At 44.6% G+C, this 25674-nt stretch overlaps 1 protein-coding gene across 5 annotated transcripts in view; it reads right to left on the bottom strand.

Annotated features, from left to right (window-relative positions):
- ATL2 (atlastin GTPase 2) overlaps positions 1–22434 on the bottom strand; it is a 40725-nt gene extending 18291 nt beyond the window's left edge. The window contains exons 1-3 of one of the 5 annotated variants that reach the window (XM_018921043.3): positions 22282–22434; positions 21648–21856; positions 2131–2408 (exon numbers count right to left, since the gene is read on the bottom strand). In XM_018921043.3, coding sequence (XP_018776588.2) covers positions 2131–2408; positions 21648–21777 — 408 coding nt within the window. In that variant the 5' untranslated portion in view covers positions 21778–21856; positions 22282–22434. Of the gene's footprint in view, positions 1–2130; positions 2409–15026; positions 15119–18916; positions 19061–21647; positions 21871–22281 lie in introns of those variants that run through there. The other 4 variants (XM_009096177.4, XM_050973148.1, XM_050973151.1 and 1 more) reach the window with 4 other exon arrangements.
- Between the last annotated feature and the right edge of the window lie 3240 nt (positions 22435–25674).

Here is a 25674-nt window from a genome sequence, read left to right as displayed (position 1 = left end):
TAAGGATCAGTGCTTGAAACGACACCTCCACCTCCCTGAAGGCAGTGATCAACCTCTGCCACGCCAAAATCCTACCTGTGACTTCAGCTGGCACCAGTGAGATTTTTACAATGGCAACTTTCCACATGACCTCTAGCACTCAGTTTAAGACAAGAAAATGAGATTCTGAAGGTTTCATTGGCAAGTTTTTAATATTTCATGTTAATGTCCACATAAAAGGACACCCCAAAATTGCTTGATTGGCACATGAACTGAATGCAGTCGCTTTAGTATTCTGTGCAATATTTAATTCCCAGAAAATACAGACTTGCAATTGAGCCTGAGTAAAGATGGAGGGCTCAGACTAAGTACTATAAAACTATACCAAGATCTCTCCTCCTGTACTAAATTTGGATAAGCAAAGGATATCATTTGACTTCATACAACTCAAGAGTGCTCCAAAGAGGAGGCGTTGCATTTATCCTCCATCACCCCCAGTTCCCATCAATCAGTTTGCAGAAGTTCTGATGCTTGTCAAACTCCTTCCCTAAGCCAATTTACGTCACTGAGCTGGCAGAAAAGCAATTCAGCAAAGTGCAATGTCTTCTGATGCATCAGTGAGTTGGATCAGCTCAACTAAGGGTCTGCAAGCAATACATCTTCAGAATGGAAATACCTGGCCAGAAGCAGCACATGGAGAGCAAGACTTTTCTGCTCTTGTTAAGAAACAGTTGTTAGAGTAGATGGCCAAGCTTGCTTTCACCTTCAGTTTAAGAGAAGCAAATGCTATTTTGAAGGACATTTATAGAAAACTGAGAAAAGTGACTGCACAATAAAGGAAACAGAAAGGCCTAATACACAAGGCTGAAATAGCACTTCAATCTGTTTTGCTACATGAACATTTGCTTTATTTCACAATCTGAAAATTAAGAGTATTTGTTTAAAGCCCAGCCCTTCTGTTTTCAAAAGGAAACTCACACTACCTCTAGCCAGGCCAGCACTTTGCTCAGATCACTGTAATTAGGAGTTTGTGTTTTTCTTTGTTTGCAGGGATTGGTGGGGGTTTCATTGTTTGGCTCATTTTGAACACCATCCATAATAAATGAAACCTTTTTCCTCCCTAGGTTAAAAGAGTCTCAAGAAGTTAGGAGTACCAGCTTGCTACTCTGCATTTCATCTACCCTGAGACCCTATCCTCAGGGTCTTTGTTCCACAGCTCCTGCAAAATGAGGGAGAGGAACTCAATAACGGGCCCCACTGGGATTGAGAGAAGGAAGTCTTAATTTGCCAACTATCAGCAGCTTTTCTGCTGTACTCTCATACTTCCTGTAACTGCAGGGTTTATCTTGATTTTCCCTCAAGCCAGCTAGCACAAATTAGCTCCAAAGAACAGTGAACAAAGAAGGAATCAGTTGTGGGTTTCTAAGAGCTTCAAAAAGCAACAAAACACTGATCTGTCAATATTCATAAAGGAGAGTAAAAGAAACACCCCACAAACTGTGATGGGAAAATGTGTATGGTTCACAGAACACCCTACTCCACCTTCTCCATGTAAGCCAAGGGCTCAAAACAAGACAATGCTAGCCAAAATCTACAAACTAAAAGAAGCAATTAGATTTTGGATCAGGCTTTAATCAATCAATAACTTAAAAGGATTTTAAGAGTTCCTGGACTGCATTCAGAAATTCATTCCAAGATTCAAAAAGGAAACTTTCTCCTTTTTGTCATACATCATATTCAAGCAGATTTAGCTACCTGGTAAGACTTTTGCAACAATGGGCAAGTGAGTGCTATAATATGATTTCAGGATATAAAGTCACAGCAAGGCTCCTCCAAGTCACCACCTGGAAAAGCCCTTCCCCAAAGCTCAACTAGAAGGCCATCACACTTCATCATTCAAGTTCTTCTTGTGTCCACTTACACTGGGACACCAATAAATTCCCTTGATAACTGCAAGATAGAGTACACTGAAAACCTGTCACTTAAATACCCTTCCTTCACAGTGCTGAAGCAGAGTAGCTGGCTTCCCCTCCCCCCAATATATCAGAAAATTTTGACCTGCTATATTTATGCTCAATTTAACAAACACAAAGGGAAATTACTAAAATACCAAAGTACTTTTCTACTGCAGGAAAAATCCAAACTACTCACCCTGTTATACATGTATCTAAGCATGAAGTCCAGCAAAAAAGATTTTCCTTTGCGGAAAGCTCCTGCTACAGACACAACTACAATGTTAAGATCTTTAATATGTTCCTGAAGCAAGATTTTTTCCAATGCTGATTCATCTAATTCAAAGTTATGGTCATCTTCATGAGCAAGGACAATCTGTATGGGGCGCGGCTTATCCAGTTCCACCTCGTCATCTGAGTCCGGCAGGGCATCCGAGTCTGGCAGGGCATCGTCCTCTTCTTCTTCATAAAGCTTACCTGCAAATTGACAGGTGAGAACACTTTGGTGAGTCACAGCTTAGGGCAAACAACACTTCTTTTATTGTGAAGCCTTGAGCTGGGCTTACATCTCCAGCAGCAAGGGTGATGTTCTTGGGAATGCAAAGAGGTCAACAGTAGCTCCCTGTTTTCATCAGCTTTGTGTCTAGCCTGTACTTCAGATCTTCTCTCTTTCAGATATTCTTTATATATTAAGGAATCACAAAAAAAACCCCAACCCTAATTTTCAGCTTCAGAACCCCTTTTAAAGGCATCTTAAGTCAAGGGCCTTTTATCTGAAAAAAAAAAAAAAAAAAAGAATCGTTTCAAAGAAGCTTGAAAAAGGACTAAAAAGGGCACTTTTATATCACCACCTTCTTGTTGTAAGGGTGTCATGGGAAATGAGTGTTTTCTCTCAACAGGTTTGCTTGCCAACAGGTACAAGCAAGACCAAGGATCTAGAATGGATAACAAACACCAGATGAATAAGCTCCTCTCTAATTCCAACACTGTCTCAAGTCTCAATAGAGCACAGACTTTAGAACACCTATTCCCTTTTTGCAAGACAATAAACTACTGAACATGTGCATGCCCTAACACTTCTGGGATAAGAAAACAAAAAACAACCATTGAAGCAGTTTCTGGCTTTATATTCTTCCTATAATGCACTATTAAGCAAGATTTAGCAACAGTAAGAATTAACTCTTTAAAAACAGTTAAGAGACTATTTTATTCACAATTTAACAATTAATACCTTTTCAGGCTAAAAAAACAGCTGAAAAACTATACCTCAAATTAAAGTTAGTAATGAATGACAAGGTAACACAGGCCTTCAGACACACACTATACCAGTGCCAATATCTTATATTCCTGACTTTTAGAATTCAGGAGTTAATTGGATTAGAGGCCTAAAAGAAAACCAAACCACCCTATCCAAGGTGAAGTCTCCTCTCTTGTTGAGGTATCACAACACTGAAGTTTGTCCCACAGCAGAAATCAACTCTACCATTCCTGACTCTACTTTTCCTGGCAAGCATCTGGAAAGCTTCTTTGTGCTTACTGAATTGCCTCCCACTCCAAATTTAAATTTTGCCATGTTCTATTGGAAGCCCATGTACAAAAACCTGACCAAGGCACCTTCCTACCAGTTACTTATCTGGGATTATCACATATGATTTTCAGTACACTGTCCTTCTAGTCATGTTTCCATTTCCAAGACAAGGCAGCAGCCACCCCCAATCCCCTGACGTGTTGCTCACAGAGAGGTTTCCTGTGGAAGCAGTTCACTAGGAGTGTTCTCCTGCAGGATGCATCCATGAGACACCATGGAACACACAGTTTCATTCATTCATGGCACAGAACCTGCCAAGGCTCACAGGACCTGCCAAGTAATTCCTGCCAGACTTTGCAAGTGAGATACCATTCTCAGCAAAAGACTTATGAGCAGGGCTCCAGTTTTGTGGATGTACTGAGACACTGCAGTTATTACCATAAATTTGAAACACTGGTAACACAGTGACCCTGAAGTTTCTCCAGCAATTTTCTCCTTACCCAGCTCTAACAACACCACATTTAATTGCAAAAAGACAGAGAATGTTTCCACTTCCAAGCACCACATCTCATGCTCTCCCAAAGCCCAATGGTATTAAATCTTGAAAAAATTGGTTTGTACATACTAAGCTTTCATGGTGCTTGGTTTGAACAGGAAGTACACTTGAGTGCTTAAATCCTAAGCAGCTAGAACTAAACCACAACATTATCCAAGTGGGTGTGCAAAACAGACCCCAGCATCACCCTAACTCAAAGTGATTAATACAGCAGGCCAAAAAATTGATCATACTAACAGGCCTTACAATGGGAAGGAGTAACTTTTAAAAGAAAATCTGTCAACAGGACACCAAACTATACAAACTAGACTGACTGGTCAGCACTTCAGAGGAAAGTCTCTCACTTTTGGCCTTGAGGTTTTGTATTCCCAGATACAAAAGCCCTCTCCTCTTTTTAGAAAGAGCTTCTATACAGGTTTTGCCTCATATAGGATCCTTTGGAGGCCAGAAACCATGGGAGGATAGCCCAGGAACGGAGGGACAAGGATTCTGGCAATCAGAAAGAAAGCTTCCAGCATCACAGCCTACAAACATAAAGGGAATAGTCTACTGATAAAAATACTGACATCAGATAGTTCCAAGAAGAGGTGCCTGTGTTTTAGCAAACACATTCACACAGTGTTTCACAGCCTCTGCTTTGAGGTTATGTCCCTGGTAGTAAGTGTACCTTGGTTACTTGGAACAGCCTCCTATTCTTTTATGTAAATACACACTTCACTTAAATACACAGCTGCAGTATGAGATTGGGTCTGTAAACTAGGGCAGACTGAAAAATGGTTTGAAGCCACACCTGCAGTTTCTCTTCATTCACTTGGAGCTTGACATTAACCATCCTGTCCTACCTGGAAGTCATCAGAACTTGTCAGACCTCAAAGACCTGAAGCTGTAGCAGTGTCCTTATGCCAGTGCAGAGTACAGCCACACAAAATCTCTTCAGGCCAAGGAGATTTCAGAACAAACAAGTGGAATAGTCCTTTATCATTAGTTTTTTATAAACAAGCAAATTTTCCCTATCACAAGGAGATAGTACTATCAAGAGCTTACACAAAATATGCCCATTAAAAGCTCACATCTTGTTAACAGCATTCTGCACCACTGAAGCTCATTTGCTCAGAGGGAACAGGAGAGACAATTCATCCTAGACCCTACTCAACTCCTGTTAGATTTCACTTACCAGCAGAAATTGGAAGTCAAGTCCAGAGCACCAAGTTGGGTTTGTTGGGTTGGTTTGGGTCAAGTTGGACTGCTGACTTTTTTTTTCCCCAATGACTAACCAGCTTAATATATCTAAAAGTTCCCAACCTACCTATAGAAAAGCCCATCATGGCCATCAGTCAAGCACTTTAAAGGGTGGAGACTTACAGCGCTGACAGCTGTGAAAGCAACTTGATCCTTCCAGAAGAGCTGGTTTGATAAGTTCGTGCTTGTGTGGCAGAGAACACCCCTCCTTTCAAGATTTTGAACTAGTTGGCAATTAACAGGACACATTGCACAGGTTAAGCATGTTAACTACAGAACAAGTGCTACTGCTTGTCCCAGCAGCATAATCAGCATATGCAACCCTGTCAGGTGTCCTAGGAAGATGTCACAACCTTTTTTGATCCTTTATCCTGCCTTGTGGCTGCTCACCCTGTCATCCTGGCTAGTTGCTGTCTCAGGCAGCACTTAGGGAGCCTTTCTAGAAGGCTTCAGTATCATGGCCAGAAAGGTCACATTACACTTCCAAGAATTACTTTCAGTACAGACTCTGGAAACAAAGGTCAGGACAAGAAACACCCCCCTTCACAGTCCGGTTTTCTGCAAGAGCACTGCAGAAGTTCTCTAAGTAGTTAATAAAATAAACACGCTGACAGCACTGTCCGGTCAACTCAGGCCAGAAGTTTATGTAATTTTGAACTCAAAGCCCTATCCCTTGGCTGTCCCCCATTCCTCACCTGCCCCAGCACAGTCACAGTGTACTACTTAAAACTCAAGAATTTAATCTGATTTATTCTAAATCTCCCAGACTGCTCTAGGTCTAGTCGCAGCAAATCAAGTATAAAAGAGATGATAACTAACTTTAGAAAAGGTGGCATTCACAGAATGGCCACTTCTACACTAACTTCTATTACTACACTACAACTACTTCCTAGCCTGCAGGACAGTACTTTGGACTTGCAAAGTTCAAGGCAGCATCCCTTTACAGGTCTCCCTAACAATACATTTCAGTACGGCTACAGAGGCAATCAAAACAACAGACTTTAGTTGGTTTGAGGGTTTTGCTTGTTTTTTATAGTACATTTTAACACTTTGCTAAGCCCAGTTTCATCCCAGTAATGGAGTTACCAACCCAATACATTCACAGAGGGAGTGGTTGTTTCAGGGGACTGTTCCATGTTCTGCATACACAACAGAGAGGCAATGCTGCCTCCTGACACAAGATTAAAGACTGATCGATTCACCAAACTCACTCATGTGGTTGATCACTATGCTGTTGGAAATTCCCATGTGCACAGAAGATCTGAACCCCGGGCTTTTAGTATGTACATACATATGTCAAACCATATGGCACTAGAACTTGTAGCATAGCGCTGCAGACCCAGGAAGTCACAGCTACATTTTCCTTTTTTCAAGATGTTAACCTTTGAAGTTTCTGTAGTACTGAACTAACAGACTCTAGACTAAGGTCATATCTGCTGCCCTGTCTGGAGCTGATGCAAAAAGATGATCAACTGGACTTGCCCCCAAAGTCTGCCATCCATTCACACCTATTACTGTACTGTTCACCAATCAGTCCCTATGTCATTTTGGCTTCTTCCAACCTGAATTATACCATCAGAACCTGTGGGCTAACGCACAGCTCTGACTGACACAATCACTTCCTAACCCAGGTCAAACAGGCTGGGAGACACAAGAGAAGCAATACTGGGCAGCAAGACACAGAAGCAGACAGATTTGAATGGGAGCAAATAGAGCTAAGGGAAGATACTACCACTCAGTTTCCCTATAAACTCCTTATTCCACTCAGTAACAACTACAGCAGGACCACTATTTATTCTCACCAGCTAAGTACCCAGAACAAGCACCATTTGTTGAAATACTAAGCCAGATTTTGAGAACAGTAGCTTCTTGTATATGCAGACAGTATTTCAACTGAACAAACCCCACTAAATAACCCATTTCTTAAAGCATGAGGTAAAATGAAAAGCCAATTCCTGCTTCCCCTAAGTACACAGCCAGCAGCTGACCTACTTGTCCTGCAGTGTAAGAACGAGCGTGAAAACAGACACCTGCGTGCTATGAAAATAAGAGACAACCTGCTTTAAATCCAACTTCTTCCCTTTAAGCACTTTAATTGACAGAAAATACCAATAGTTACCTTCAAGTTTCAACCTAAATACAGCTTGAACTCTTTGAACACATTATCCACATGCTTTAATAAAAAAAAAAAGCACACATACTAATTGCTAAACTCATTTGGTTTTATATACAGTAAAGGATTTTGATCAACAAGCACTGAAGCACAATTAGTAATTGCTTCTGGGGACAGTGAGTTGAACACAATTGCCCACAAATGCAGAACATTAAAATATTTTAAATCCCATTTGCTTTTTAGTTTTAAGTCACTTTTATCAGTGTAGCTGTCCCTCATCAGTACTTCCATTTACTCTATCACAAGGAGTTTAAAGAGTATAAAGCAGTAAATCTTCTAGCTGGTAGTCTTACTATCTTGCTTGCACAGAAACCTGCACTTTGCTAGAAGTCAACTTCAAATCAAGACTTCCAGTACCCCTAAAGATTTCAGCTTTGAGCATCCCTGAACTCTTTTTCCTGGTGCTCTAACAGCACCATACATTTGCCTCCACAACAGCAGTTCAAGTCCCCTGCTCTCATTTCAATACAGATGCTTCACAGGCTCCCCCACCATCACCTGAACGGTGTAAGCAAACTGAAGCGAGCTACACTAAGCTCAAGCCATCTTGCTTGAAATTTTGTTCAACCCCCACACGCTGAGGGAGTTCATGGCTTGAATCAAAAGCTTAAAATAATTTATCATGAGGAAACTGCTGCACTGCATTGCAAAGTAAGGCATTCTCTCAGTATTTCACGTAGGAAATTCTCCTTGGAGAGAAGGGAGACAAATTGCTTAAACATTTCTTGTTTTGATGTAGTGAACGAAGGAAAGTGTAGGCATGTGTGAAGTGAGCTCCAGAGCACAGAAAGAAAATATGTTAACCTTCAAACCTTATTTGGACACATCTTCTGGGAAAAAAAAAAATCTCTAGATTTAAGCCACAAAATTGTCCTCCCCTTTTTCCAGCAGTGCTACTCCATGCAATAAATTCACACGAAACTAAAGGGCTGCCACAGACCTTAATGCATCACTGCCTTCCTATTGCTGACTAGTAAATAGTGCCAAGTAGCTCGTTTTAAGGCCAGAAATAATTAAATGTTTCGAATATTTCAGCTATAAATAGGACTGATGAGCTAAGTTCCAAAGACTTGTTTGGATATCCAATAAGACCAATAGAGGAGTAGGGGCAGGGTACAGGGGGAAAGACACATTTAACTCTCTGTGTTCCTTCAGGGCAATGGGATGTTAAAGGGACAGATCTAGAACTGTTACATAAACTGTGAGCTGAAGCGAGAAGCACCTGAAGCTACAATTCAGGAAAGAGGAAAAAGATTATATTCTGATGACCTAGATACCTCTGAAGCACCACAACTAATCAAACAATAAGGCTTGTCTACTCCTGAGTGCCTTAAATTGCTTCTCTGCTGAATGGTCAGCACGCATGCAGGAACAGAGAGCTCTCCCCTACACAAAATACTGATAAACTGGCATTTTTTTTTCTCCCTTTATCGGGACAAAAAAGCAAGAGGGAAACGTCACATAACGAAAGAATGTAGCAAAAAAAGTCAACTCTCAAATTCAACTCTTCTCAACCAATACAAGTAAGAGAACGTCAATAAGCAGAGGCTAAGACAGAAGCAGTACAAACCCAGAAAAAAATTATATAAAATTACTGCTTTTTGGAAATCACATTATGAACTTGGTAAGAAAGATGTTTGTCCATAGCTACAAGAAAAATTGTGCAGGGTAAGGACAATGGCAAAGCATGTTTCTCATCCTTCTTCCCCTCTGCCCAAAAATCACAGCTATTAATAGCACACTCACTGAAGGACCTAACAGGATCTCTACCCACAATAAGATTCACCAGTACTTTTCCAGCCCCCTCAAAGAAAGCTGTATTAAAACACTAAGGGCAGATTAAAGCATTAAAGGCCTCTTGCTCGCTTTTTCTCCTCTTTCTTACCCATTAGGCTGGCTCTTGAGGATGGGAATGAGAGTACTCCAGATCTGACAGTGCCCTAGGTCACCATGAAATGGCAAGTGACAGCTCCTCATGAACACTGAAAGCTAAGTGGATCCTTGCAGGCCACACACATTTAAACCAGGCAGACTTCTGCTTGTATTTCAGAGTGATTTTATTTAAGGTTGTTGCTCACTCAAGGAGTCAGTATTTTCTAATTGGTTTAGGCCATAACTGTGTTTTATGTACCCTCATGTCAGCAGCCAGTAATTTAAACGATGAGCAACTAACCTAAATTGGTATTTTGAGTGAGAATAGGGAGAAAAGAATGAAGTGAGAGACGCCAACTGCAATTATCCCATGTTTGGTCTTTTGATTGCCAGTCAGAGGTGGTTTAGTTACTGAGGTGCATCTGCACCATGGCCACAGAGGAGCTCAGCAGAAAGCAGTGAGTGTTTCCTTTGGCCGTACACAAGATATGCCAGAGGGTCAGGTTTCCTACTCATTTCCAGCATAAACAAGTTGTCACTCACAAATACCAATGTAAGGAAACACAGTAAGCCAAAGAGGCTCAAACCTTTCATTTTTGCTTTTAGCAAGCTGAATGGCAGCAGCAGTGTGGCCAGCAGGACGAGGGTGGTGATCAACCTCCTGTACTCAGCAGTGGTGAGGAAACACCTCAAGTACTGGGTTCAGCTTTGAGTCCCTCACTGCAAGAAAGACCCTGAAGTGCTGGGTAAGGGTCTGCAGCACAACTCTGATCAGGAGCAGCTGAGGGAGTTTAGCCTGGAGAAAAGAAGGCTCTGGGTGACCTCAGCACTCTTTACAACTCCCTTAAAGGAGGCTGTAGTGAGGTGGGGGGTGGTCTCTTCTCCCAGGTAACAAGAAGAGAAGAAATGGCCTCAAATGCTGCCAAAGAAGGTTTAGGTTGGATATTAGGAAACATTTCTTCATGGGAAGGGTAATCAGGCACTGGAACAGGCTGGAACATTTCCACCCGGAAAGTGGTGGAATCACCATACCTGGAAGTGTTCAAAAAAAAGTGGATGTGGCACTTGGGGACATGCTGCTAGTGGCGAACACAGCAGCACTAGGATAACAGCTGGACTCTGATCTTAGAGATATTTTGCAATCTTAACAATTCAAAGCAACTTCTAACCAGAAGTGCTCTTTCAGTCCAACCTCAGTTCAAACTCAGCTTCCCATCTCTCAGTTCCTGCAGCTAGGAGAGCCTTCCAGCCAGTTTTTCTAGCACTGAACCCCAGAATCCTACATTTCATTTCAAAGAACAAAGGGCTGTACAGAGAGAGCATAGGGTTCTTTAAAAAACTGTCTTCTGTAGGTCACAACATTTGCAAAACTGATACAGTAACTACCTGCAGACAACTCCATGAAGTATTTCAGCTTCTTCTTCTCCCTTCTTAACTGTTCTTAACTTGGCCACTGACACCCATCAGATGACAGGGAAGCGTAACAGGGGAAACACAACATGCGTCAACACAATTAACACTCAGATCAACAATGGGAATCAAAACAGGAAAAAAAGTTCCACACAAGGCACAGTTAAAGAGAATTAAAACAAAACAAAAAAAATTTAAGTCACATTTTTGCATGTCTTCACTTTATCTCTACTGGAGGAAGAGATTTTTCTCACATAGCTACAACAAAAATAGTTTTTATCAGGGTCTCTGCTACTAAGCAGGTAGAGAAACAGGCCTGGGCTGCCATATCCCTCTCCTGCAATTAACCCATAATAACTGATCCAGTACCTAAGTCCATACACTTCAAAGCCCCACATGTACTGCCACAACTCCTGAGTCTCTGCCAGGCATCACTGCTGCTGCTACACACAAATCCCTTGTTAAGGCAACAGCTCAAAGTACATTAAATCTGCCAACAGGACAGTGCCAGTAACTGCCTCCTCCCCTCTCCCCATTGCCTCTTCAAGCCTGTTTCAATAGCACAGATGAGTCTTAACCACCCACTCACAGGGGCTCTCCCACTCTTTCCCATTTCCAGCACCATGCAGCACCACACTACCTTTCCTGCTAATTCTGCCACATATTCAGCACTGCTGAGAGTCAAGTCAGCTACCGAAGCCAAACCAGCAGAAAAAGCAACCCAATACAAGCAGTTTCCTACAGACTGTATCACCTCAAATAGAAATCCATCCAGCACTAGAACTGAAGACAAACAAACAGCAGAGCCACACAGTCTCCTCTGCAGGGCACAGTTCAGCTGCACTGTTGAAGAGCCCAGGGCTGCTGCCCTCTGTGCTGGCACTGCCATCCCAGGTCCAGCACCAGCTTATGTTGGACACCAAGTGATCTGCTCTGCACTCTACAGCCTCTGAAACAGCCACACAGCACCACTGAGGGGGAGGCACAGACTGCTTCACTGGGCACTGATGCCAAAAGAAAAGCTCAGCTCTGTAACTACAACCCAGTTCAGCTGGAAAATTTCTCCAGACTCCCAAAACTCACAAGTACAGTTAAGAAGCATATTCATGTAGAAACTGACTTGGTGATATGTGATAACACTGCAAAGATGGGTAGACAACTGGGCTGTAACTGGATCTGACTCTGTGTTGCCAAAGATTTGTCTCTATTTGAAACTCCAGATTTAGGCTGGGGTAGCCAACACATTTGTTAACCTTCACTTAAGAACAAGGTTTCCTTCCTTTACAAAACGGAGGCTTCCACAGGTTTCAGTTTGTCAGTGTTACAGGCCAGGACGTGTGACTGGTAGGAAGACCTCGAGCTTGGCACAGTCCTTCCTGCACGGGAGGAGTATTCCCTCAAACACACCTAGTGAATACACTGCACCTACTGAGAGCTGGGCTACTACAGAGATTAGAAAAACCTTGATTTCAATATCACTCATTAAGTTGTCCCAAGGACATTATAACACACACTTCAGCAGCTCAGCTCCATACAAGCACCTTTTTATGTTCAAAGGGCTCAAGGCTCAAACAGTTACCTAACAGTTTTTAACATCATTCACAACTCTTGTCACCACAGAAACATCAGCCACTGCTACGGAACAAGTCTCAACAACTGCAGCATTTTTGATTTCTAAACACATTTTTCTGAGACAGGAAATGCCACTGTCATGTGTACATTGATGGCTGCTGGCCAGGCAAGCCTAGAGGTATGGAAGTGAAAGAAGTCAGCAATCTCAGGTGTAAGGCAAGCCCACCTAGCATCCCAACAAGAACAAACACAGATGGGGCTGCTTACTACTTCTCTTCATGTCAAATTCTCAAACTTGTCTAAATACATCTGGACAATCAAACTGGTTTTCTGCAGCACTACCCTATGCTGAGACCACAATGGTTTAATATACATCTTTCACTTAGATAAAGAAGAAAGAGGCAAATACAACTCTACAAAGACTGTATGTTTTAGCACAACCCTCCAAGCAACAGTGTAGTCTCTGTAGATCATACTTAATGTCCTCATTTGGTGGACCCATGAAATCTTTCATTACATATAGAGTACGTTACAGTATACAGAGTACGCTCTGGGGACAAAAGGCTAGGATTATAAGATGAACTGAAACAGAGAAAGATAGCAGTGTGCTCCTCTTCAAAGCTCACGAAAGCTTAATCTAGTCCTAATGCACCACAGAAATAAATCAACAAAAGATTAGACTAAAGAACAACTCAGTTTGATATATGATTAATGACACAGTGATATGTCTGCAAGTCAAAGTACTTAGAACAAGACTAAGAATAATATTCAGTCAAGCCAACTTCCAACCTCTTCAAAAGCACCAAACTGCATTTTGAGGGTCTTCTCAAACAAGCAAGATTTCTCATAGCATCTGAAGGTTCTACAAGCATTTAACCACATTTGCTATCCCAATGTTCACAGTGTGTTCATTTTTCCATTGGAAAAAAAAGTTTAAAAGCAGAAGTCACATTTCTGAATGTTTGTAACAGCAGTATTTTATTTTGAAAGGGTTTTTGCCTTTTAAATCTCAACACATAACATGTAGGTCTTCAGCAGCTATTTCCATAGTACTATTAGCTTTAAAAAACACTCCAGTTCCATGTCCTAACCCTCAAAATCATTACTTACTGCACTTTTGCTAACAATTTATTAGCAACAAGCCTGACAGACCAGCAGTTCCAAAGATTTCCTTTTAAGAATTTTGAACGGCTCTCCCTTCCTATCCTAATGACAAGCTTAAGACTTTGCTCCCTGAAAGATAAGTGTTAACTGCTTTGAGGGCAGCTTCAAGGCAATGTTTAAAATCTTAAACACAGTTGCTTAGTTCAGGATTACAAAGTATTTAAGAAACTTAATTCTCTTAAAAGCAAGATGACTTCTTGCTTTAAGAAAGTGATTTGATTACATCAGGAGCCTTAACCTCATTTTCTACAGCAGTTATTTTCACTATTATTTTATGTCTAAGCAATACATTAAAGGAGACCAAGCTTATGTCTCCATGCCTAGGAGTTCACATACTTCAAGCAATTGTTCCTCCCCTGAAATCAGGGCTGTGATGATTCCCATATTAGGCAAAGGATTGACAGACTGAACCTTTTATTTCCCAAAAGTTTACAGTTCCCCAAGTAGATCACACCACACGGACCAAGGGAAATGAACACCTACAAGCAAAAGCCAGAAGACCCTTTCTTTCATGCAGAAGAGGTCGAGGAGGGGAACAAGACAGCAAGTTTGCAGGCAGTATTATCACAGGATTGGACTTAAAGAAACAGCTAAAATAACGGCATTTACTCTTCCACTCAGCAGTACCACCCTGCTGGAGGAGATAAGAGGTGAGAACAACTTTTCCAAGTATGTACAAGACAGGGAAAGCAGTCCTAAAAGGTCAGTACAAGCAGCTGACACATGTTCTCCAACAAGTTTCTGTAATTTTCAATCCAAGAGAAAAAAAAAAAAGGCATTTTTTTATATTGGAGGCATTATCCAATACATTGCTCAAAAAGACATTCCAAATATTTAACTGAGACCAATAAGAACTTGTAAATTCAACATGCTTATCTCTGAGGTGACGATGGGAAAAATAAATGCATTATAATTTGACACGAACTACAGACTAGAACCTGATTCTGATGTCACTGGAACAATAACTGCGTAAGAGCAATTTAGGTTCTACTCTCAAATATCAATTCACTGGGAATTGCATTCTACAGTCCATGTCTACAATCTGTACAACATCTTATCAGTTCAAGTATTCAACATTTTGGCTTCTAGTCCTTTAAAAAAAACCTGCTATGACCTGAAGTAGCAAAGCCAACCTTGCCATGCAAAAATCACCAATATATAGGGCTGAAAATGCAATCATCATTTGCTCATCATTTGTACTGAAAATAAAGCTGAAAATACATTTAGGAAAGAAAACCAAAACAACAAACTACATGAGACATCGCTCATCCTAGTAAAGCATATCAGAACTTCCCCCATACAAAGGGTAAAGAGAGGCCACATAACCAAGCTGTGAACAAAAAATCCTTCCCCAAAAGACACTTTATGCAGTCTTTTACATAGACTTTTGCCAGTCCTCTCACCTAATCCTCCACGAGAGACAAGAGCAGGGGCACTCTTAAAATAAGCTGTATTTTTATAAATCGTTTCTGCAAAGGCCCAAATGGACTTCTCTTTCACCTTGTACTTGATTTCCTATTAGTCTCCTGCTCCTAAGTTCATCAAGTGAGCATCAAACAGGAATTCCAATATCCATCTTACCTGTATTTACTCATGTAAGTTCCTCTGGACTGCCTTGGCTGCTCAGTAGTGCCATCTTTGGTGGCGAACATTCTACTTTAAGTTTTTCCAACCTAAAAGAGAAGCCAGCTACTAACCATAAGTAATTCAGCATAGCTTTTCTCTTTTTTTCCTGTTTAATTAATTGGAGGAGATACTTATATAGCTTCAAAGATCTACTATTCTCACACAGAGATATAAAGCAGTCTTGTTACTTCAAGGAGTAACATTCCTGTGGAGCAGCCAAAATTCTCAGTGACAGATTCCAGCCAAACTGAATAGATAACTTTAGGAGGATGTTCACATGCTTGCACATCCTGTAGAGATAATTATGGCCCTAGAACAGGGATGTGGGCTCCCTCCCAAACACAAAGGGGGACAGTGAGCTCCTTGCTTCGCTGCAGAGCAAGAGCTCCAGTTAAACACCAACTTGGGGAGGTGAAGGAAGGAACTTCAACAGTCCAAGTTTTATATTCAAAGTGTTTCAAAAAGCTTGGCAAGCAAACAATGTCTTGTTTTCCTGTAAATGAACACTATACAGACTATATTATTTCAGAAATAAACAGAAGCTAAAGGTCAGGCAAGTTAGTTACCAATGCTCTCAAAACACAAGTTGCTATTATTTATTAATTTGCTTCTAGAAATGCCTTGATTATAATTCTTATCCTAAAAGACATCACTTATTTCTTATCAGTAATTTCTTTGCAGTTTACTGAAACAGCAGACATCAATGTGAGCCATGTTTTCACATATATCTAAAACCTGCTCATTTGCTTGTTCTGGTCTTTCAGAAACAATCCCAACCCCAGAAATGTATTCACGTAAATCAATTCCCTATGCAGCACCATGACCTTAAAATCAGCTACAGGATGAGATAACAATTATTTGTTTCATATCAAGAACCTTCCAAAACCAAGGAAAGCTACTTCTATCTTTGCTCCAGGACATCTCAGGAAGATGAAGCTGTTGAAAATGTTTTAAAAAAAGAAACCCAGTCATACTTCAGCAAGAGTAAAGTCTAAAGAACCACCATACATAACTATCTCTGAATTTTTTCAGTTGTTGACCAATGGCAAATACTGCACAAGCTTAGAATATATTTTTTATGCTTTGTTCACCTTAGATAGTTGAGGTTAAAGACAAAACCTAAAATACTGACAAGTAGTATAGTAAGTTTAAGAAGTAAATGCAGCCTTCAGCAAAACGTTGAAAAAATGCACTCAGGCAGCTCACAGATCACACTGTAGGCAGAGCATGCAGCAACAGCAGAAAAAGAAATTAAGTAAATTAAAAAACAAGGCAACAACTCAGCCTGTTTTTGAAGTTTAAAGCTACCCATTCAAAGACTGCCTCAAATATCAAAAATCATCCCAGGGATGGGGTCTGTTCATAATCACAATATAAGAATAAAAGCAAATTCAAACCTAACTTACATAAGGTAACATTTGAGTGAAATTTGGTAGTTTTCCTTATGAATGTCCTTGAAACTCCCATGGACTGTGATAAGATGCACAACAGTCTGCTAACAACAAGCACAAAGTTAAAAGAACTTTTGTTACAGCGCGGAAGTGAAGCCTGTGATCCTGCTGGCGCTGGAGACCAACACCACTGTGGTTCACTACCAAACAAACTCACACCTGCATTCCCATCTGCCTGTTTCATCTGATTTGGAAGTTGGGAAACTCAAAGCTGGGGACGATGTGATGCAACCGCCAGGAGATAAGTGCTCCCCTATTACACTGGAGGAAAATCCCCAGCCCTTCTCCCCCCAACAGACCGGCTCCTGTCCAGGCTAGCCAGCATGAGGTAGTCTACCTTCCATTATTAGGGCAGGAAGAGAAAACAACTCCTCATCTATCACAGCACCTCGCTCCAGTCAGTGCTACTTTATTAGTACACTCAGTAAGCAAATATTAATCACTGATATTCAAGTAAACCACAGGGACTGCAGTTGACACAAGGCACCTAAGAAGTATTAGGACTCTTGTAAGACGTGGCTCAAGCATTCCTGTGCATTCAATGCAAACAAGAGCTGCCCAGCCTCCTAAACCAGGTCAGACTGTCATGTTTAAAAACAATGCTTTCACAACAATTCAAGTAAAACTCTTCTGTGCTGGAACTATTTCTCTGCTAGGTTTTAAGCTGCAGGCAATTAAATGTGAAAAGGAAAGAATACAGCCCTTCTCAACTCCACTCCATGCTTTCAAAACAATTCCAGCTGAAAAAACAAAAAATTAGTGCTATTATTTGAGGAGGTGCTGTAACACGATTATTGATTTTAGGGTATGCTAGGACGCAACAGCTGTTAAGCAACACTCAGTAATGGTACAGGAGGAGTTAAAGGCCTCTCCTGTTTCACTGCTGCTCTTATAACTATTCCAACCTATCCCTCTGCTTTATTTCACTGTGCAGAAAGCCCTTCTGCAGGCAGGCACAGACCATCCACACAGACCCTATCACTTAAGTTGTTCCATGACTAAAGTTCAGATGTAACTAAGAATGACATGTGCAAGTTTCCACTGCTAATGATGGCACAGCTAATTAAAGGCCATTTATTACAGGTGTGCTGGAACTTATATGACCTTGAGAAAACTATGCAGTAATCTAATGCTTTGAGATAATTAAATGACACAGCAAAGAAAACACAGAAAACTGAAATCAAAGAAAACTGAGCAGTGCTGGGAGGAAGAGAGACCAGCCCTTGAGCAGCAAAGTAGTATCATATCCTCAACTTCAATCTCTCGGGCTCTTTTAAATTATTCAAATTGCAATGCTGCCAAACACAATCAAACTTTTCCTGATGCTCAGAAGCACTACCTTTTCCTCCCTGTAAATCAAGCCAGGTGAGTTGTCATTCTCTATCTCCCAGTTTATAGTGCAGCTAGATTTCCCTATCTCTAATTGGCTTGCAAATCAAGCAATTGAAACCAATCGTGGCACACGGCATCTGCTAGGTTTTGTTTAATTGTGCCCAGTCCAATCTTTCTGCTTCCAAATTAAGTGAGAGTTACACAACAAAGATGTTAAAATAGTTCAGTGTTCCAGTGCAGTGCTAAAAACCTCACATGATCCAACTCAGCCTTCGAGGCAGTACAACCCTCTCAAGTCTCAGGTGCCCCCTCGCCAAGCGTACGGCCGGGAGACTGCTACGAGCTCTCAGATTTTAAGCCGCTCCTGAGAAATAACCATACTTTAAGAAGCACACTGCGCAGACTCCGCACACCCGAGGCTAAACACCCAGCCAAAGCCATGTCCCATCCCCACCAGGGGATAGATTACAGGCAACAGCAGCGCTGACAGCGGAGCGCACCAGCTCCATGTGGGGGACGGGCCGACAGGGATCAGTCACCTCCGTCCCCGAGCTGCTCGGGGCTGCTCCCTCCGCAAGCGGACGCGGCCCCGGGAAAGTCGGCGCCCTCCGGGCTGCCTGGCTCCGCTCCCGGCACTGTGCAACGCTAGAGCCCCGCGGCCCCCGGGGCCGCAGCCCCCGCTCCTCCCGGGGGTGAGACACACACGGTGAGGCCCGGCCGCACCGCAGCGGGGAATAAGGTCACCGACAGTGGCCCCCGGCCCGCCCCGGCCCCGGCACGGGCCGCCGTCGGCAGCGGGGGAGGCCCCGGCAGCGGAGCGGGGAAAGCGCGGTGACCCCGCCGAGGAGCGACCGCGGGCCGGGCGCAGGGGCCGCTGCCGCGATTTCCCCGCCGCCCCTCGGGGGCGGGCGGCCGCCCACGCCATTTTGAGGAGGGGGGAGACACGGGGGCCTTTCCCGCGGCGCCGCACGGCGCCGCCAGGCCGCCCAGCCCCGCGCTCCGGACCGACCGCGCGAGCGCAGCCCCGCCGCCACCCCCGGCGTCGCCGCCGGGCCTCGTTACCTGCCGGAGAGGGCCGGTGGCGAGCCGGGCCCGCGCGCCGCGCCGCGTCCCTCGCCGCCATCTTGTCCGGGTTTAAAATTAACTCCCCGTGACGTCAGAGTTCCGCCGCGAGACCTTTATCGCCCGCCGGCGGCGCGCGGGGCGGGGCCTCGCGCTGGGAGGGGCGGGACCGGAGCGCCGGGAGCTGCAGCGGGAAGGGGAGAAACGCTGAGGGGCCGGGCGGCGGGAGGGCAGCGCGGGGCTGCGGACAGAGAGAGAGAGAGCGCGAGACAGACAAACAAACAGACAGACACATACACAAGAGACACAGGCCCAGCTGCCCGGCCCGGCCCCCGGGCTGAGTGCCTCCCTCACGGCACCCCGCCTGCGCTGAGGTGGAGCAGCGGGGCACAGGGTGAGGAGGCCGCCAGGCCATACAAACACCTCCTCAGGCAGGGCATCCTTCAGGGGTCCCTCCCTGCCTCGGCCACAGCTCGCTCCTGTAGAGCTCACAGCCGGATTGTCACTCGTGTGCTGGTGTCCACCTGCGCTCTCACCCTGCTGGGCCCTCGCGTCCCATTTCCACCTCTGCTGGGCCCTGGGGAGAGCCAGGAGAGCGACCGGACCGCTCTGCATTTCCAGCCCTCACTCCAGCTCCTCGCTCCTCACTAGCACTGCTGCTGCACTGGGGCTGGAAACGCGCAGGACAGCTCTAAATCAGAACAAGCCACACAACTTTCCAAGGAACCAAACATTCCTGCTGTCTCTGCGGTTTGCAAGACTCTTGTTCCTCTCCATCCAAACTGACCTTGCTTCATCCTTTTCAAAAGGCCAGCTGTGAAAGTGAGCTGCCCTTACTGCATGAAGTTTTTAAGTCTGTGAGGTTTCCTATTGCTGAAGGTTGTGTAAACCTTCTCAGGCAAATTGGTCAGTATGACCTTGTCACTTGTTAGAAGAACACAATGTCCAATAAATCATGTGAAGTTAGCAACAGCCTTGCAAAACCCCACTTCACAGTGGCAATGCTCTCTGTAGAAACCATTTTTCTCAGTTTTTAGCTATGCTAACTTACTTAGTCCTGGAGAGGCAGCTTGTGAGTGACAGCAATCCTAAAAGCAGAGTTTGGTTCTGCCAAAACGGAGGTGGAGGGAAAGCTCAGAAGAGATTTTCAAAGTAAAAACCAACTATCACAGAAGCATCTACAACTGTTTTCCAAACCTTGCTTTCCTTTACTACCAAAGTAGCACATAAGGGATTTGGACCCCTGTCCTAACACAGGAGTTCACGACACCTCTTGCTGTGCTTACACCGGCAGCCCTTGTGTTAATATCTACATACACATGAAAAAGAAAGTAAAATGTCCAAAAGATGCTGCAATCACAGCAGGTGAGAAATGCAGAAGGATACAATGATCAAACTATTATCATATATTCAATTCTAGTCATGACACTTGGATTAATAAAATATGGAGTTCTGCAAAAGAACTTTATTATTGTAGATTTACATCAGCATAAATGGAAGCAGGATTCAACCCCTTTGTGCAAAAAACCCAAAAATATTGCCATGGGCCTTTTGCAGTTTAATATCATCTATTTATTTGCTGAAAATGAGCATACCATTGCTTGTCCTTCTAACCTCACACCATGTGAAGAAAAACATTTCTTTCCATTGGAAGGAAGGCAGAGCACACTCTGTACACAGAGGTATTGCAGAGATATTCAGGCAATCGGGCAAAGGGAAACAACTTGAAGTAAAACACATTGACACTGTTAGCTGCCAAATTTAAGCTTCAGCAGCTCAATATGAAAACTAAATAAAACAAGGGGGAAAATCATCACAATACTAAAGAAGTTTCCTAATTCTGCTCTTAGTAAAGAGCCTCGTTCCTGGTCAAGTTTGGAACAGTTTACGCAGAGAAGAGTTTGAAAGAGTGCGTGTTCAGACAGATAGATTTCTGCTTCATGCAACAGGATTTGCTGCTGCTGTAACGTGAGAGCAGAAGTCAAGAACTTGGAGGTCAGAAAGCTCAGCCTTAATTCTGTCCCCTTATGTTTGCAGGAAGGAAGAAGACATTTTCTGAGCTGAAGATTTTGCTATCAACATGTCTTCTCCTGGTTGCAAAGGTCCCCATCTCCACTGCACTCCCAACTACATTCTCTGAGTCAGGCTAAGAAAGGAGTTAGGACTGAAACTGCTTAAGCTGGCTGTGGATTTGGCCTGGAAGGAGCCTGGGAATGACTGTGCAAACCATAGGCAGGCTGTGGTGGGAAGGGACGCCTGACCCATGAGTGCTGGCTGGGCCAGTAGTCCCTTCAGCCACCAGAGTCACAGTTTTGTACTACAGGCAGCATCTTCTCCTGGATTTGGCCATGCTGCTCCGAAAACTCTGCTGACCCAAGCTTGTCCCAAACCCACTTTGGGCCAGCCAACAAACACCACCAGTGTCACCCATGCAGTGAGACAAAGGCTGCTCAGTCATGCTGCTTGGAGAGCTGTCCCTTCCTGCTGCTGGAAGAGCCACCACAGTGTCTCCTAGCCTTCGGGTATCATAGCATGGCAGGGGACTGGCCAGTTCCTGACCCATGCAGGCCAGAGGCACCCACTGGACACTAGGAAAGGCTGAATTCGACTTGGGTCATTTATGCCCTTCCATATAAAGTGTTTCTCAATTCTCATCAGCCAGCCCGTGCAATGCAGTTGGGCTTGTTTAAAGTAATCCATATGATGACAAATCCTTAAGTTAAACACCTACCTGAAGCATGCTGAGCACCACTGCTGGGCTGGGGAACAGAGCCATGTGCCACCTTGCAGGGCTGAGGGTCCTCGGATGAGCTGGAGATGTCTCCATTGGTGCTTTTGCGCTTACCAACCTGTCTCCTCATCTGCTTCAGACTGCCGAGTCCAAACTAGTGACCAGGAGATTCCCACTCCAGACTGTGCAGTGCTGCAGGCAGTCAGGGGCTGAGGACAGACAGCTGTGAGATAAAGGTGGCTCTTCTGAAAACCACCCTGTCCACAGCAATAAGGCGCCTCCAACCCTCTGGCTGCAGTGGCTAGGACCACCCAGGGCTTCCCAAGGAATAAAACTGGGAAGGGGAGGAGAGGTCAGCTCTGCAGCGGTGAACCAGTGCTAGCACTGGGAACAGCCAGGGCAGGCAGTGGTCAGCTGCCCTCCCACCAGACCCCACCAAGGGAGCTGTGTCATTCAGGCAAGTCTGAGATGTCCTAACAGACTCCCACTAGGAAATCCGTCTGAATCTCAGGCTTGTTCCCGGAGGCAAACACGTGCCCTCCCAGAGATTGGAAATGCCCTACAAGGCACCTCGTCTTGCTTTTCTCTGAAAAACACCCAGGCTGCCCTACTACTTATGGACTTCTCTACTCACAGCTTCCCAACTCTTCCAGCTGGAGAGCTCCTCCCTCTGCACCGTGCCAGCAGGCGCTGCAGGATGTGCTGCTCCCCGAGCCCCTGCCCACTCTGCAGCTGGATCCTCCCTTTGGCTCCGTCTTCCCAGCACCCATTCCTGAGCCCTGCCCACATTCAGGAACTCGCTGCTCGGTCCTGCCCGGGCTGGCCTCTACCTCGGCAAACATCTCAGTCCCATAAACAGGCAGTCTTGGTTTCCTATGCTTTTTTTTTTTTTTTTTTCTGTTGCTCGCCATTTCCCAAGGGCATCCCTCTCAGATTCAGGGCTGCCTTCATTTGTCACACAGGTGATCTAAAAGTTGCTGTGCGTCATTAGAGAATGCTCAGCACGGCCCCGGGCTTGTAGCTACCTGTGTGTATTGGCATAACCTGGGGCTCACCCAAGCAAAGCCAAGGTGAGACACAGCATGAATCCAAACCTGGTTCTTCTCCAGAGAACTGTAACAAAGCAGAGGCATTTGGGAGCAGAAAACAAATTGGGAAGGAAGGGAAAAAAACATTTTACTTAATCTCTTCAACCTGAAGCTGTCCCCCATGATGAGAGGAGATGCCTTTTTAGCTGGCTACAGGACACACGCTTGAGGGAGAGAAAGCAGCCCCTCTCATACCATTAGTTTATAGCAAGCCGAGTGGGAAATGTCTCATTTTTCCCTGATGTTGACCCAGGAGCTGCTCCTCTGGGGAGGAAGGTGGAAATAACATTGAATTTTAGCTGTGAGAGCAGCTCAGAGAAAGTTGTTAGGCACCAGCTGCAAGAATTGCCTGCAGGTGCTCTTGCAGGAGAGGTTGGGCCGGTAGATTGGGCTCTTCTGGTGCAGCCAGAGTGCCAAATACGTTTGAAACCGGCATAATCCATTCTCAGCCTGAAGGAGCTATTGCACAATCTTCCCAGGATTAAGGGTTTAAATCGAGGGACTATGTCACAGCCAAGGATAGGGCACTGGGCAGGCTCAGGAGCCATGCTGGCTTGTGTGGCTCCCTGGGGTGGTGGGATGCAGCCTGCCTGGGGAGGTGACAGTCTTGCAGGGGCACATGAAAGCCATCTCCCTTGTCCTGCCCTGTCTACATCTTATCATGGTGATTGAAGTCTTCAAAGGATTAAATGGCTAAGTGGTTTTCTTCTGCTCCTGGAAGTGAAGCTCCATGGCCAGCTGAATCTTTCATTGCAAGCGTTTGCTCAAGCAGAGTCCTATCATTTCAGTCTGTATAAACACAGTGAGATTTCCATCTCACTCTTAAGCAACAGCACAAGATGAGGCTGTTTTTAAAGTCTGGCTTAGATACTGACTGCTGTGAAGGCTGCAGTGCTGCTTGGAGTGCAGTATGCCTGCAAACCCCAGTGCTGCAGAGATGCCCCTGTCTACAGCCAGCACACTGCTCCCAGCCTCATCTGGAGGCCAGCTCTGCTTACCCACCTGCTGCCTGGTCTGCATCTCTAAAAATAAGAAGCACCTCTTGGGTTTGGATCCCATTGGTGTCATTTCCCAATGACCCTTTAGGCCATCAAGGACAGAGAAAGAGCTTTCCCACACCCTTGGACTCTATTTTCCAAACTTCTCATCCTTGGAAAAGAAGGATTGCTCCAGTGTGTGTCACTGTGACACCCATCAAATGTCTTGCAGAGACAATACCAGCCCCCAAAGTCACACAGCCTCCTTCCAAGAGCTGTGTCTGTTTTTCTGGTACAAACAGCAAGGCTCAAGGGAGGAGGAGTCCCCATATGATCAGTGACTGTGCTTCAGCCCATACTACCAGTGCTTTGTTTGCATGCAAAAATCAGGCTACCAGGGACAATTTGGGATGGAAGGTACTCCACCATCACAGAGGCCACAGTGGCAGTTCAGAGTCTCACCAGGAAAAATGCTGCGTAGACATTTCATTCTTTAATGTAATAAAATCAGACTAATTAGCTCAGTGTGCTGCAGGTGTTTGCCAGCAAACGTTCCTATCAGCGCTGGCTGTGAGCTTTAGAGGATAGAGGATATTTGTCCTTGCAGCATAACTGATCTCTCATATCACAAGCCAGCTCCTCCCATATGGGGCAAAGCATCACCATGTGATCCTGATTTGAGGGAAGCACAGCTTTACACCTGGGGAGGGTGTTGGGAATTGAGCCCTGTGCAGGCAGACCTGGCTCCTGCTTACGTGTGGGGTTGTCCTGGCATACAAAGGGTGCTAATTACACAGCAGATTTTATTTGCATCCTTTGCAGCTACATGACTGGCTTGCTGGGTGAGACTTACAGGTCCTCACGAGGAAGTAGGTGGTTTATTCCCAGGGTTTCACATGCTTGTTTTCCATGCAAGTCCAGACTGGCTGCATAGAGATGAGTTGTGTTTAAGAGAGTCCTGCTGAATTCCCACAGCAGAATCCAACCTGCAGCTCTCATTGTCCTTTTCTGGAAGGCAAATCTCTCCAGCACAGGGATTTGCACCCAATTACACCCAAACCCATCCTATCCTGACAGACCTTCGTCCAAGGGTGTGGACGAGGGTCTGTCAGGACAGGATGGGTTTGGGTGCAATTAAACCACATGGCCGCAGCTCATTGTACCCATCTCAGGAGAAGTTTTGGACTGGCACAGGCTCCCTTGCCATGGACTTGGGTATCTCAAAGACAGGATAGTTGCCAGCAGGAGCTGGCATAAGACCCAGTGATGGCAGCACCCAGGAAAGCCAGGTGAGGTGGGGACCTGAGCTTCCCCCAGCAGCACCATGGGCTTACGAGAGGGTACCTGGGGCAGCAGCACCCTTCAGGGCTGGGATCACTCCTGTGCTCGCATCAGGCCTGGATGTAGGTTGTGATCCTTAACACACCGATGGAACTGTCTGGATCTAGTCTCGGTATTGAAGCAAAGGCTGGGTCTGAGTCTAGACATGAAGGGCAATACCAGTTCTGTGGTCTGTGTTTGTAGGTTCAGTCTGGCCCCTGGGCCAAGCTAAGGACACAGAGTAGAATGTGCCATTTAATCTGGCTGGATTAATGTGTGAATTTAACTAGATTTCATCTTGTCTCAATAAAATCTAGAACATGCTGTTGAAAAATGGTATTTAATCTTTCTCCAAGACGTTTTGCATACATTTGAGCAAGAAACTTGCAGCACAGGGTAATTGCAATAGAATGAGATACCAAGTTTAAGCAAAACCCAGAGCGTAGGGCTGAGATCAGCATCCTGTCATCTTTAGATTTGTGAATCTGATTCAGACGCTGTCCTGCCCCCTCTCCTCCAGGAAAACTGTAAAATTGATTTAGGTACTGTCCTGTGGGATCACTCCATGACAGCTGTCTCTGTACCCAGTCAGCCACAAAAAGCACAGTATTGCACTAGCTATGATCACATTTAGGTAGTTTG

This window comes from Serinus canaria, chromosome 3 (assembly GCF_022539315.1).
Source record: "Serinus canaria isolate serCan28SL12 chromosome 3, serCan2020, whole genome shotgun sequence".
In the NCBI taxonomy this organism is placed as follows: Eukaryota; Metazoa; Chordata; class Aves; order Passeriformes; family Fringillidae; genus Serinus; species Serinus canaria.
Note: the sequence above shows the minus strand (reverse complement) of the source record. Positions and strands in the feature narration are given on the sequence as shown.